Source organism: Ursus arctos, unplaced genomic scaffold (genome assembly GCF_023065955.2).
Source record: "Ursus arctos isolate Adak ecotype North America unplaced genomic scaffold, UrsArc2.0 scaffold_30, whole genome shotgun sequence".
Lineage (NCBI taxonomy): Eukaryota > Metazoa > Chordata > Mammalia > Carnivora > Ursidae > Ursus > Ursus arctos.
Window position 1 is genome coordinate 26,756,011 of NW_026622986.1, and position 13,917 is coordinate 26,769,927.

Below are 13,917 nucleotides of genomic sequence, written 5' to 3' on the forward strand. Positions count from 1 at the left end.
CCGCGTCACCCAAAGCTGACTCTCCATTTCCAAAGAACTTAGGGCCATCCTGTCTTTCATACTGTTCAATTCCTTCTCTCCTTCTGGGGCAAAGAACGTGGCCTGTTCATCCTTCTGTTCCCAGCACGAGGCACCAGGCCTTGCAGCACACAGGAGGCACCGATACACGTCTACTGCCACGTGACGGTGCTTTGGTAAACACTGTGTTAGCTTTCTGGGCCACATCTTTCATCTTTTCTAGGCTACATGAAATGGGATCCAGGGCTTTCAAGGCTCCAAATCCCTGCTACAAAAGAGCCAGGCATGAGGCCTCATGACAGCCCCGGCCAGAGGTCCGCTCCTGGGGGCTGTGAGCTAGCGGACTCGCCATCTCTGTAACTTTCATCATGTTCTAAGTTCACCACCTCTTCTGTGTCAAAGTTTAGCTCAAACTCTACACTTTGCTGCTGTGCCAACATTTTAAGTCTGAGCAGCAGAATCCAGGGGTTTAGCATTAATTGAAAGAGCTTATCTATATATAGCCTCACTCTGCACTTCAGTGTCTTCAAAACTTCAATCATATTCTCCCTTTCTCTCTCTCTTTTTTGAGAGCACAATCCCTCTCGTTTTATGTTTTGCTACAGCCTTCCTCCCTTTTCATTCTTGTGACTCAATGCTCTCAGGCCTTTTAAGTTAACCTCCTGGACCTTTCCATATGGGCTCACCTTCCTAGACCTCTGTGATTCATGCTGCTTTCCTCTGGAAGGCCTCCATCTCCTTGATGCATCTTTAATACCATTTCCTGATATCGGGCACAGTGGCCTGGAGAGGAGCAAGAAAGCTCTTTGTGCAAGGTGGTGGATTACCTGTGCTTTATCACTCAGTGTCTGCTATCTTCGTTCGTAACGTTTAGCATTGGAGGGCTGTTTTGCCCATGAACTTGTCAGAGGCATTGTTTCTCGTGCCCCCCAACCTCGCTATGACGGTGTTCCTCTAGTGTCTATGATGCAGCTCCCCTTAAACTATAGGAATTTAAGAAGCAATTTCTTTTTCACCCAAAACTGAAAAGAAGGGAAAAAAAAAAAAGAAAAGAAAAGAACAGGGCCTAGCTGACAAGAGACTCCGAACGCTGCAGACGACGCTAAGGATCATGATGGAGAGACAGGTGTTGAGCCCCATATGTGTTCGGTTGCAGGACTCATCCTCCATAGACTTAACTTATGGCCTACCGTACCCCAAAATACTTTGTAATGATCAGCTTCTGGGTCAATCAAGGAGTGTGATGAGTGGCTACTCCCTTTCAATCCTTTAATTCAACTCTGATTCCAATTTATGATCCCCTAATGGAAATAGAGAAATTACATCTCTTTATTCTTCAAACTGATCACTGTCCAAAGCATATTTCTCTGACCGGGTTTCTCCTATTTGAATTAATGCCAGAACGTGGAGACTGGATTAGGGGCATCTTTCTCAGTAATTTACATAGAGAGTGAAAAAATATTGATCCTAATACCTGTTCCTATGGTGTCTCAATTGCCGTCCCCGTTCTCCCAGACCCATTAGTTTTCACCATTGTAACCTGGCCCTGTTTAGCTAACTAGCTCTCTTTTCCATCTGCAGCAAAAGCTGCTTCTGGGGTCCTACCTATGTGTCTGTCCACGGGCCTCGAGAAATCCATGTGCCCCATAATTCATCCTGCCATGGGGGCCTTTATTGTGTGTCCCCCCCTCCCCATCACATGTGCTCACCAAAGTAGATTGGAAAATACCCTCGCACACTGGAAGGCCCTAAATCTTTGATACATATAATTGGCCTAGTTCACTGCAAACTTCTCTAGTGTGATACCTCATGTATCACCGAGGTACCTAATGCCTGATTTTCCACTGAATTTCACAGCAGGGGTCAGAACATTTCCCATTCTCTTGCCCAAGTGTCCTGAGAGCCAGGAGACTATCATCCGTCATTTCTGTTCCCAGAACATGAAAACCCCTATCAATCTGTTGCTAAATCCTATTATTTTAGCCTACCTTCTACTTTCCCCCCATTTGGCCAATTCTTTTTTCACCCCTTTTTAGTTTCCAGTGGTCTTCAAGGTCATTTGACTGTTGTGCATTTATTCACAGTGGCACACCCTGCCACACTTATGTCTGGAGGGAGACTGGGACTCGTCAGAGGTCTGGGCTAGTCAATATTACAAAAGAAAGCATATGAATGGATGAACTCAGGATCAGTGAAGTTTGGACAAGGAACAAAGAACCCAAGACCTCATGCCTAAATCCTGTTAGCATCTGGGGCCATATGTCCAAGAAGAAGATTCAGTCTTTCAAGAATCTACGAATGCAGGAAAAAGGGTTGTAGCTGTACTAACAGCACTGTGCATTTCACCAGGGCTGGCATGATTAAAGACAATACACTTTTCCACGAGGTATGTAATGACTTTATTTATACTTTTAATGCCAGCATTCGAAACACTTCTAAAATCTAACTTAACTAAGGTTAATGACAAATTCTAATCAGAAGCAAAGCCTGAAGGAGGAAGAAAGCAAATCTTTCAACCTGATTGCTTGATCACCTGGGGTCTTTGGAGAAGTCAGGAAGGGAGGGGAGGTCATGCTATGCCAAATCTCAAGCCCTGCATATGTGTTTCAGAGCAACTGGCAGCACCACCCTAAGAAAGTACTCTTTTTCTGGCTGGGAACCTGGACTTCTCATTTCCAAAGATGGTTTCATAATGACCCACAGTATGGTCAGCCAGAGTGGTTCACTTGTGTAACTGATGGGAGAGGATGTCTAAAGTGGAGGAATCTCATTGGGGGCAAATAAGAAGGCAAATAAGACCTCTAGGCAGGCAAGCTACAAATGCACTCAATGGGAAATGCAAATTGTGAGATCATCCAGATATAGCTGTTTTAGTCAACCTGTAACATGTGTTGGAGGGATTCCAACAGACATAAGCCATGGAGCCCTGGGCTTACTTTTCATGTAAATTTCTACCAAAAAATCCATTCCCCTCTCCTCTAAAGCCTGTTTTCTTTTTTCTTTCACTATGTTGGTTCCAGAAAGGCAAACCCACCAGTGACAAGATGGCTGGGGACCAGCTGATGTCCCAGACAGAGAAGAAAACAAAATGGTTAGAAACAGCCTTAAGTGGGTTCTTTTCTTCTTTGATATTGGCTCTCTGTGTGTCCTCTGTAGCTCCCTCCTTTTCTTCTTCTTTTTCTCTCCAGAGATGTAAGGATCAAAATATGCCCAGGACAGATATTATCTGCCAGGGAAGAAGCTGCCCTTTGATAGAAGTGACAGAAATTCAGAGCTGGGCTAGACAGGCACTGTCCAGTGTCAGCATCAGGGGGTGGGGTTGGGGGTGGGGTGGTATTTAAAGGGATTTCTTCTCACTGTAACTCAAAGGAAGCTAATTTAACATTTATCTTAATTTATCTCCATCAGTGCTGTGGGTGTAGTCTGTTTAAGTCAAAATAATGTAAAAGTCCATTAAAAAATGAATTGTTAAATCTCTCACAGAGCCATATGATAAAACTACTGAACAACCCCCCTCCGCCGGCATGTGATAAGGATCCCTGCGTGCATGAATATAAAAATTCTGACTACATTTTACATTTATCCTGTAGGACCTCAGTCAGCCAACAATGAAAAGATGTCACAGGAAGTTACACAGTGATTTCTGTTAACGTAAAATTAATTCAGGATGAAAGATCCTTCCTGTGGGCCATTGAGACAGCACTACCAAAACTGGGGCTGTCCCAGAAAATCTAGGGCAGCAACCCTAGTTTCCAAGAGATTTAGGGCAGAAATCCTACCCCTACTTGTGTGCACTGAAATGTAAAATTGGTTCATCTTCTTGCATTTTTGAATTCTTTCTCAGTTACGGGTTTTGAGATGACATCGCTTAAATAAACTGGTTCCAAGCCCATTTCTGGTACGTAAGGGAAAGTTTCTGACAAGAGTTCTTTGAGGGAGAAAGGAGCGGCATGAAACAGGAAAATGCTCCCACCCCACTCCTCCAATGGGATTCCTTCAATAAAAAGGTCAAAGGTGTTCTCGGCAAGCCTTTCCCATTTTAAAGATGAACGTCCAAGAAGACGTCCCCTCCCTTCAGACTGTACCAGCAGCCTGCCCAGTTGTCCTCTCACTGCAGATGCAAACCACAGCAGCTTGTAACACTGTGACTGTACGGGTAAGGGAAACGGAGAGCATTCTCTGACTACTTCTAAGTCTCTTCCAGGTTTTGGAGCTTGCTGTCATACGGCCCTAACACAGGAGAATCTTCTGGACCGGGTGGGGGTGGGGGGTGGGGAGCTGTCCTCCTGTCACATTCTGAACTGAATACAATTAGGTTTTGGCGCCTTTCACCCTTCTCTGGGAGAGAAGGCCGAACTGCGCCGCTATTAAGGAATCCCTGCAGCCTGAAGCAGGGGCATCTGGAAGGGAAGGGACAGCTCCCGGTCTGTCGTGGCGGAAGAGCAGCGCGGCGGGGGACCGGGGCCGAGTCAGCCGAGGCCAGCGGCTGTCCGGCCAGCCTAACTGCAGCCTGACCGTCAAGAAGACGAAATGCCACCAAGCGCCACGACCACTACAGAATTGCTCTTTTGAAACTTAATAACTCTTCCCAGAGGAGCCGTGAATTTAATTTTGGTTCCACCCAGAACAGTCTGGGCTCTAGGCACAGCAAGAGCTGCAGCTGCACAGCCCTTCTGCCGTGACCTCTGAGCACATTTCAAGAAAAAAGGAAGTTTTGTTCTTCAGGCCTGTGGCACGTCGTGATAGTTGACACAAGCCTTCCTGTTTCTAGCTCTCTTTTGGGTAAGAAGTTACAGAGAAAGAGAGACAGAGAGAGAGAGGGAGGGAAGAGGGGGAAGGGTAATCAAGGAGGCATTAGGTCAGGACCGAGGGCCTGGTTCCATCCTCCAATTTCAAATGTTAAATGATTTCATTCTAGTTACTGAGCACAAACCCCTCAGCTTTCCTTCCTATAAAATCAGAATAACATTTAACCTAACACCACTCAGTAATATTATGTAAGATTTGAGCTTAGCACAATGTAACCAGCGCTCCTGACAGAGCCACGATCCGAGGCACACAACTTGCCAACACGGAGAGGCTCTGGGTTGGGGCTCAAGGAACACACTGCTGCACCCGCCACCTCCTGTCCTGGGCCTCGCGCACGGTCACCAACCCCAGAGCAGAGCCACCCCTGTGCCTTTATCAGCTTCCCTACCTGAGGTCTCAGAGAACATTCTCACACACTCAATACCCTTCCTGGCCTCCTCCTCACCTGGGTAGGTCCTCTCCGGCAGAAGGTGATCCCAGGTCTGGGCTCGCTCACAGAACCACAAGCCCCAGGGCCCTACTCCCAACCCTCACCCTCCCAGTGTCACGGGGCCTCCCTGCTCTTCAGTAATCCTGCTCTTCTTTTGTGTTGCGTTTTCCAAAGCAGTCATTTTAAATTTTTTCCCCTCTCCTTACGTCTTCTGTTCCACCCGCCTCCTCTGGAATGAGCTGTCTACTGAGAAGACGAGGGCATCTGTATTGTCTACTTCCCTCCATGAGACTGAAATGTGCTGGTTGCTACTTCCTTCTGACTGCTCTGCTGTTTCAAATGAGGTCCCCTTCTACCCTTTTCCATGTGCTCTTCAGCCACTCTTTTTGTCTCCTCAAACACCCTGATTCCTGTCTTCCTTGTGCTTTCAGTATACCCTATCCTTTTGCTTCACCTTTTTATTATTTTCTTTTTTTTTTAAAGATTTTATTTTATTTATTTATTTGACAGAGAGAGACAGCCAGCGAGAGAGGGAACACAAGCAGGGGGAGTGGGAGAGGAAGAAGCAGGCTCCCAGCGGAGGAGCCTGATGTGGGGCTCGATCCAGAACGCTGGGATCACTTCCTGAGCCGAAGGCAGACGCTTAAGGACTGTGCCACCCAGGCGCCCCCTATTATTTTCTTAAAATAAAATGGCCAGCCTACTAGAAGGGGCAGTGTCTACTCACAGTCCCGCATGTAAACCTACACAATCCGTGGCCTCCACCTTCTGGAACCCTCTCACACCCTGCGACCACCAAAGCCAGTGGCTTTCCTTGGCCCACATCCTTCTTGATGTTTCTGTGGCACCTTAGACTCAACGGGATCAAAACTGAACTTAATATTCCTCTCCTTCCCATTCCCTCCGCTGCGGACTGCTTTCTGATGCCCTCTAGTTAAAGCCAAGTCCTTCTGCTCATCCCCGCCTCAGCTGAGTTATCAAGCCCTCCTTCTTTCCACCACCACCATGTCTGTGTCACTCAGGACACGCCTTCTCCACAGCCATGGTCACTGGCATCTCTGTTCAGGCCCCATGTGCTTCAGCCAACCCACCTCACCAGTCTCCCAGTCTCTGTTCCCTGCTGCCAGAGCCTTCACAGACCCTCAACTGTCTTGCCAATCAAATTCTAATACTCTAGCCTGAGAATGAAGATCTTCTAAGAACGGGCTCCAGCCCCTATTTCCAGATGTCATGCCCTTCCCCTCTGCCATTTCATTTCATGCACTTCACATTTCCTTTGAATTCTGGCAGGATTTATAATTCCCAGAACCTGCCCTGCACTTTCTCACCTCTGCGCTTGAAATCGGACCTGTCCATCCACTTGTAATGTTCAACACTGTCTTTACCTATTGAAATCCGATTTTTCTCTTTGGTAAAGATGCCATGTTTTCCTGTCTCCACAGCTGCTAAGTATTCATTCCCTCCCCAAACTTCCAGATTTCAAATAGGCCCCTCTCTTTTTTATCCTTATCCCATAGTCTTCAATATTATCATTACCTGTGCACTGGCCTCACTGTCCCTATTAGATTTCAAGTTCTTGGGGACAGTGATGACAACAGCAACTCTAATAGTAACCATCACCACACAAGCTCCCACCACCCTCCAGCTTTGTGCAAAGCGTATAACTTCATCTCAGCAACCCGAGGAGGACAGTCTTCTTCCTCAGAGGAGATTAGGTAACACGCCTGAGGCGGACACTCAGGGAGTAGCAGAGCCAGGAATTGAATTTAGGCTTGTCTGGCTTCAAAACCAATGCTCTTAACTACTAGGTGGTATTTCTCCCCACCCATAGACTCGACCAATAACCAGTGAATAAAACATCGTCTTCATGAGTCCCAGTATATGGGGCAGTTCACTGAGCTGGGTTCCCCAGAGTTGGCAGACTCTGCCTACAGTCAACACATACATCAACAGGGAGAAGGCACAGACGGTTTAGGCTCTCTTAGAGGATGCTTTAAAAATATTGAAGAAAGCTCTTATGCCTCAAGACTTAGGAACATCAGGTGCAAAATGAGAGAAAAACCTAATTCACCCAGATTAGGTAATAAGCCGATTTTGTCTCCTTCCTTGGAACCACTCATGTCAGTGAGGCAATGAATCAAGGCAATTCCAAAAACCCTACTTTCATCATTTAGACCACATTTAGACAGAAAATTCTGTCATCTGGTCCTATGCCATCAGCCCTGGGAAAACATGATGACCATACGCTGCTGAGAGACTCAGGACCCATGCAAGTGCTGGGGCCTACTGCACGTGTGCACGGGAAAATACCGCATGGCACACACAGGTATGAGGTCAAGACAAGCTGTGGTTGCTGCTCTCTATATGCACGTGGCTAAGGGCTGTAATCCTCTGAAGGGAATGTCATTATACAGCTCAAATCCCATCACAACAAATACCCTTACAACAGAGATATCTGTATAACAAAAATCCTTTCAAGCTTTGGCTGACAGCCGGCGTACTTCAAGAAATATTTGATGTGAGATTTGGAGTCCACAGTAATGGGAATTGACCTATATTTCCAAAGGTAAGATTTGAATGATTTCATCTGTAACTTCTATCCCATGGTAACATGAGTTGGAATGATGTACGATCTAAACCCATGAGCATGAAAACCAAACACAAAGGCAGGGACCAAATCAACCTCACTCGTGAACGGCAGAATTCCTTCCTTTCATTTGGGGAGCACTTAGGGACAGGAGAAGGCCTCTGACCCACACCCTGAAATGGAGCTGAACAAAGTTGGTTTGTGGCCTCATCTCCCTGAGGTGAGCACATGGCGGTAGAGCCCATGAAGACACTACTTACTAGCTGGGCCCCCTGGGCTGTTGCTTAACTTCTACGGAGCCTCCATTTCCTCATCTTTTGTAAAATGTGACAAACAGCACCTACATTCAGGATTTCGGCAAGAACTAAAGGAACTGACTCCTAACATAGGGCCCGGTGCACAGCATACGTGCTCAAAAAAGTTCATTCCCTCGTCGGGCCTTCTCTCCCCTCCAAGACTCTGGGCTTATGCAAACTACTTAAACGAAGTTAGTTGTAAGACCGAGTGAATGAGGTCAACAAAGTGTATAGTTTCAAACACGGCCTGGTTACGACGGTATTCAGAGGAACATTGGGGAAAAGAGAGAAAACGGTGGAAGAGCCAGACCACGCACTTTCTTGACCGAAAGGAGGGTCTTCTGGCTAAGGCAAGCTCTGTGTAAAATAAAATGCAAGTAATCAGGCAACAAAAGAAATGAGCTTTGATCACATGTGTCAGAGGTCATCCTGAAAAATGGTGATAAACTGAAATTTGGAGGTATGTTTCCCTAGACTGGGATGAACTACGGCTATGGCTCCCAAACGCTCGCTTACTGCCCCTGGCCTAGTTCGCCGTGGTGTCATTCTAGATGGAGGGATGGCCCTTATTTGGTGACTCTTCAGCTCCAGTCCGGTGCAGTGTACCGTCTTTCCTCAGTAGGATACTACTGAGTATTAAATTCTAGTCTTCTCCATTTGGGACACATGCAGGTAAATAATTTAGGAATATGACTGACAAACATCTCAACATTGCCCCAGTTTGTGACGTTTTAAATCCTACTGAATTTTAGACATGTGATTTTCTTTTTTTCAAACTGTGGGACAACCGAGTTTGTGGCGACAAAATTCCACCTAAGCTATTTGGAGAACACTCTTGGTATTACACGCCTTGAGACAGAAAACAGGAGTCCTAGGAACATAATCTGAAGGCCTGTCTGTTCACCTTATAAAATGAGTACTGGCTTTAAAATTCTTCAAAGGTTCCCCAAAGTGCTATCAGACTGCAGCAACTAGAGAGAACATGAGGGGGCCCACCATTTCTCAGAGTCACAGAGCATCAGTCTCAAGGGTGATTTACTCCTCTCCCTTCACCTTGACGGGAAGAGGCTCAGAGAAAAGTGTATGTTAATGCTCATGTGTTCAACTCATGTACCAGCTGAACAATGAGTGTGCAGGACCTCGCCTGAGAGGCAACAGAAATAAAATAATAGGGCAGACCCAAAGTCCAAGGTGCAGAGAAGAAGAAAGTACAAGATCCACTGAAAAGGCAGGGGAGCCCTGGGTAGACAGCCCAAGACATCAAGAACAGAAAGAACAAAAATACTAAAGCAAGGTTAAAACAGCCACAAAGACCAAATGGTAGCAGCAGAGAAGATATTTTTAAATTTAGTTTGCACAGAGCTTACAAAGGACGATTCCAATACACGGAAGCTTCTGCCCAGTAACGAGGTTTCTGGTCTCTATTTTAATAACTGAAACCCCCTCTCCCCTATCACCCTGGTCTTAAAATGGAGGCAGTAAAAACCACCAGATTATACACTTGAATCTTACCACTGGTAAGGGCGTAAACCACAAGCATTTTTGAAGGTGTGCTAACTATTTCAGGCCACTAGGGTGCTTCTTCCCGCCCGAAAAGGCACATTTCACTTAATGATCCCCACCTAAACCCCAAGAATTGATGACCCTCTTAAAAAGTATACCCTTTCTTCCTTACACCAGGGGTACCGCACTAACTGTTCGGGAGGCATTTCAGGGTCCCCACAGGCTATGGAAAAGTAAAGTGCAGTCATAATTGCACGGGCAATAACGGGAAGGCAGGGGGAGAAAGAGTTCGCTTCTGCAACGCAAGGCTGAGAAACACGGCTCCTTAGAGAGGCATCCACACCACCCGAGACGAGCCTGCGCTGCCGAGGAAGTGACCTCGGGAGAGCAATCACGCGCCTGGCCAGAGGCGCGGCCGCGCGCTCCCGCCGCTCCTCCCTCCCGCGCGTCCCGGGCCGGCTCGGTCCACCTGTCCGGCGGCAGGGCGGGCGGGGGCGCGGGTGCCGGCGCGGGGAGGAGCCCCGCTGGCCGGAGCACAGGGGCGGCGGCCTCGGCGGGCTCCCCTCGTGGTCCTCCCTCCCGCGGGCGCAGGGCAGCCCCGCCGGGCCCGCGCCCCGGGCGCCCCCAGACTACGCGCCCCCCTCCCCCCACCGCGCGTGCCCCCCCCCTCCCCGCGGTCTGTACCTTTACTCTGGGGAGGGTTCTGACTCCGGTCCCGGAGGACGTTGATCTGGTAGACGGCTCCGTAAGGCTCAAAAAGTTCTTTCAGCTCCTTTTCCGACCAGGACCGGGGGATCTGTCCGACAAACATCTTAATGGCATCTGGGTCTGGTTGGTCTGAGTGATCCAAAGCGCCGTTCATCTTGTTGGCTGTGCCGTTACTGTCAAAGAGGGAACCGGGAGCCAGAGTTAGGGCTGCACGGTGAGGGACAGGAAGAAAAAAAATGGGGGTGGGGTGGGGGCGGGGAGGCGGAAGCAGGAGGAAGAGGAGCACGGGGCAAAGTGCCTAATGAGTCGTAGAAATTTGATGAACTAAAACAAAGCACAGGCACCATTAGGTTGCTCGGCGGCGGCGGCGGCAGCGGCTGCGGGCTCTCAGTGCAGGCTGCTGTTCAGCATCGCCGCCCGAGCACAGGGCAGCGCCCCGCCGCCTGTCACCCGGGGCGTGGACATCTTGAAGCCCGGCTCGGGAGGCAGCTGCAAGTTAAGTGCAGGTCTCGCTCTGCAAGGCTGCCACCAACGCATCCGCAGCGCTATCAGCCCCACACTGGCTCTCGTGTGCAAAGAAGGGCAGGGCTGGATTTCTGCTGGATTCTGCCCCTCCGCAACCCCCGCCCCCCGCCCCGCCGTTTGGAGGTTTTTGGAAGAAAGGAGAGAGGTGGTAATAATAAAGTCACATGAAAAGAAAATGAAACACTTGGCAGTCCGTCAGATGACTAATGCAAGATGCTGGTGATGAATTTGCAGAGTGCGCGAGGCATCCATGTGTGCATCAAATTAGTACGTTGTTGCTGCTCAGAATGGAAAGTGCTCCAGCAATGCGGCTCCGCGCAGCCCATTGGCTGCCCACGCTGGAGAAAAGGGCCGGGGCGGGGAGGGGGCTCCCGTTTAAAAAGCACATTGTTTCTGGGATCCAGGCACAAAGGGTTTAATTCAGAGAGGCAAAGGCGATCTCAGAAATGCCTGCTTTGTGCCGGAAAAAAAATGCAGCCCCAGAAAGTTGAGTTCCCACTAAAAGACACTGAATATTTCAAATCTTTCACACTCCATAAATTGCTCTCTGTATATCTGACTTCCAGATGTTGTACTTGAGTTCTAAACAATCACACGTTTGGGAGAGAAAAGAGGAAAGTCTGCCTCTTCTTCTCCTAGCTTCAGTAAATATTTGGGGCTGATACAAAAGCGAGACCATAAGCTTTTACATATCAATCTTCTTTAATGCTGTTTTCCAAACCCCTCATTTGGAAGAGAGAATGCTCTCGTTTAGAATTCTGCCATTCTAGTCAACATCATGTAATACGATGATGAAGGCATTCATTTTTTTTTTTTTAATTTGGATCCCTCCTATTTGAGCTGCAGTAAACAGTAAAGCAAAATCCCCTACCTCCTTCATCACCCCCCCCCACTCCTAAATGCAGCCTAAAGCCGCCCACTCTGACTAGTGACAAGGCTGAATGCCCTGAGCAGCACTCATTTACAGTCCTGTGTTCTTGGTTCAACATCTCATCCTGTGAAAATAAAATGCACCTAAGAAAGTGCAAAACCGGCAGATAGAGCACCTGCAAAGCCACTGCCATGACCATCGGCCAGCCCCCAGCTCAGGAGGCAGGAAGGTCAAAAAGGGGCCACATGGACTAAAACTTCACTGCAAATGGCAGGTGTTATTTCCCAGTAGCCTGCGGGTAATAATTAGAAGATCTTCAAGGACCTTAAGCAGGGTTCTTTATTAGGTTAAAGCCAACAATCAAGGACCACCAGAACATCTCCAGTCTGCTCTGGACCTAGCTAGGGTCGCCCTGAGCCCCGGATAAAAAAAAAAAAAAAGAAGACCCTGCGTGATGATTAAAAGACAAACAAAAAGCCTGTGGGAAGGAGAAATTCTGAATTCAATTTAATCCCAAGAGGAAAATGATGGCAAACACTCTTCACTAGGTCCTGGCTCCAATTTCCACTTCTTCTCATTCCCCCTAGTTTAACACTTAATTTTTTTTTGTTGTTGTTCTTGAGATAAACAATCCGACTGTCTAACTTGAAGCACTTTCAGAGCTTTCTCTAATCAACCTTATTGTTAGAAAAAATGCTCTGCTGAATAAAATACTGAGTGCATCATCTTCTTTCAACAGTTTAGGTGCAATGTGATGCCTGTTTATAGCAGAGGCTGATTGTTTATCTTGTTCTTAGGTCCCTCTACTTCTTCCCAAGTCACCCTTTGAGAATTCGGTGAACACTGTGAGCCCACCGAGCTGACTCCGGCACAGTGGAGGCGGCAAAGCCCCACGCAGCACAGAATGTCGTGCTCACAGCTCGTTGAGAGCAGGGAGTGTGGCAAGATGTATTTCTGGGACAGGAAGGGCTGTGGTGACTGCTGCTGACAATCAGCCAGGATGAAAAGAGGAAGGCATTGCCACAGGTCTCAGCTAACAGGGAACAGAAGCTCCAGAAACGAGGCTCTTGCATCTTGTTCGTACAGAGCGCAGTGACTACCATGGAAGAGTCAGGGGATGGCATGCTCGTCCTCGTGTCTGAACTCAGAGCAAGCATTCCGTAATTGCCTTTCCCCGGAGGGGCCTTTCCCCTTTTCTCAAAAAATACTCACCGAGGAGCCTAAAGGAACGGAAGCTGCCAAGAGGGCTTGGACCTCATGTCTTTGTTCTTTATGTTGGCAGGTGCACATTTATAGCCCTTCCCCACCAGCCACCCTGCGGACGTGCCTGCAGACCTCCCATCGTCCTGAGGCAGTGGGCTGTCAGGGCTCAGGGCATGGGCTCTGAATCCTGGGGCCACCTCTTCGTAACTGTGCCACTCTGGGCCTTAAACTCCTCGTCTGTAAAATGGGAGTGACAGACGCCATGTCACAGAGTCGGGTGCTTGTTCCAGAACGTAGCCCAGAGTAAGTGTCTAAGAAGTGTTAGCTTTTTCTACTGTTAAATCGCTTCTTGGCACTTGTGACGCACTCGAAATGAGTGGCCATTACAAATGAAAATTCTTTTCAATCCCCAATTTTTCCTAGTGGAGACTCAAACACAATTCATATCCTAAATAATAATGCCTACCTTTTAGTGAGGACTTACATGCCAGATACGGTGTGAGGTGTTTTACACTCAGTATTTCTAAGCCTTGTAACAACCCGATGAGAAAGTATTATTTTCTAGATGCAAACATCTAAGAATTAAGTTCCTTTCTGAAGATTACGGGCTTATATCCTGTAGAAGTAGAATTCAAACCTAGGCCCAATGGGCTCCAACGCATGAAATATTTCTAATCTATCATGGGGCCGAACACTGTGTCAGGTCTCCCTTGGGCTGAGAGTGAATGGCTCAGGGGAAATCTAAGAGAAGACAAGGCCAAGAGCAAATCCTATTGGGTCCCTAGAATCACACTGCCAAATAAAAGGTAGCACTAAAGAACACACGCACACACACACACCCCCCTCTACTATCTACGGAAAGGAGGGGGCCAAGTGCTGAACTTGAGACTCCATCAAGACTATGTTAAAACACACACTTTTCTCAATAATCACGTAACAACGTCTCCATCTCCACAGATTCCCTTCC

The 13,917-nt window shown here is 47.8% G+C and overlaps 1 protein-coding gene across 17 annotated transcripts in view; it reads right to left on the reverse strand.

Annotated features, from left to right (window-relative positions):
- The window catches only part of CELF2 (CUGBP Elav-like family member 2), a 556,236-nt gene that overhangs the window by 145,814 nt on the left and 396,505 nt on the right, over nt 1-13,917 (reverse strand). For all 17 annotated transcript variants that reach the window (XM_044392047.3, XM_057304588.1, XM_026478623.4 and 14 more), the window contains one exon: nt 10,328-10,524. In XM_044392047.3, coding sequence (XP_044247982.2) covers nt 10,328-10,524 — 197 coding nt within the window. The remainder of the gene's footprint in view (nt 1-10,327; nt 10,525-13,917) is intronic.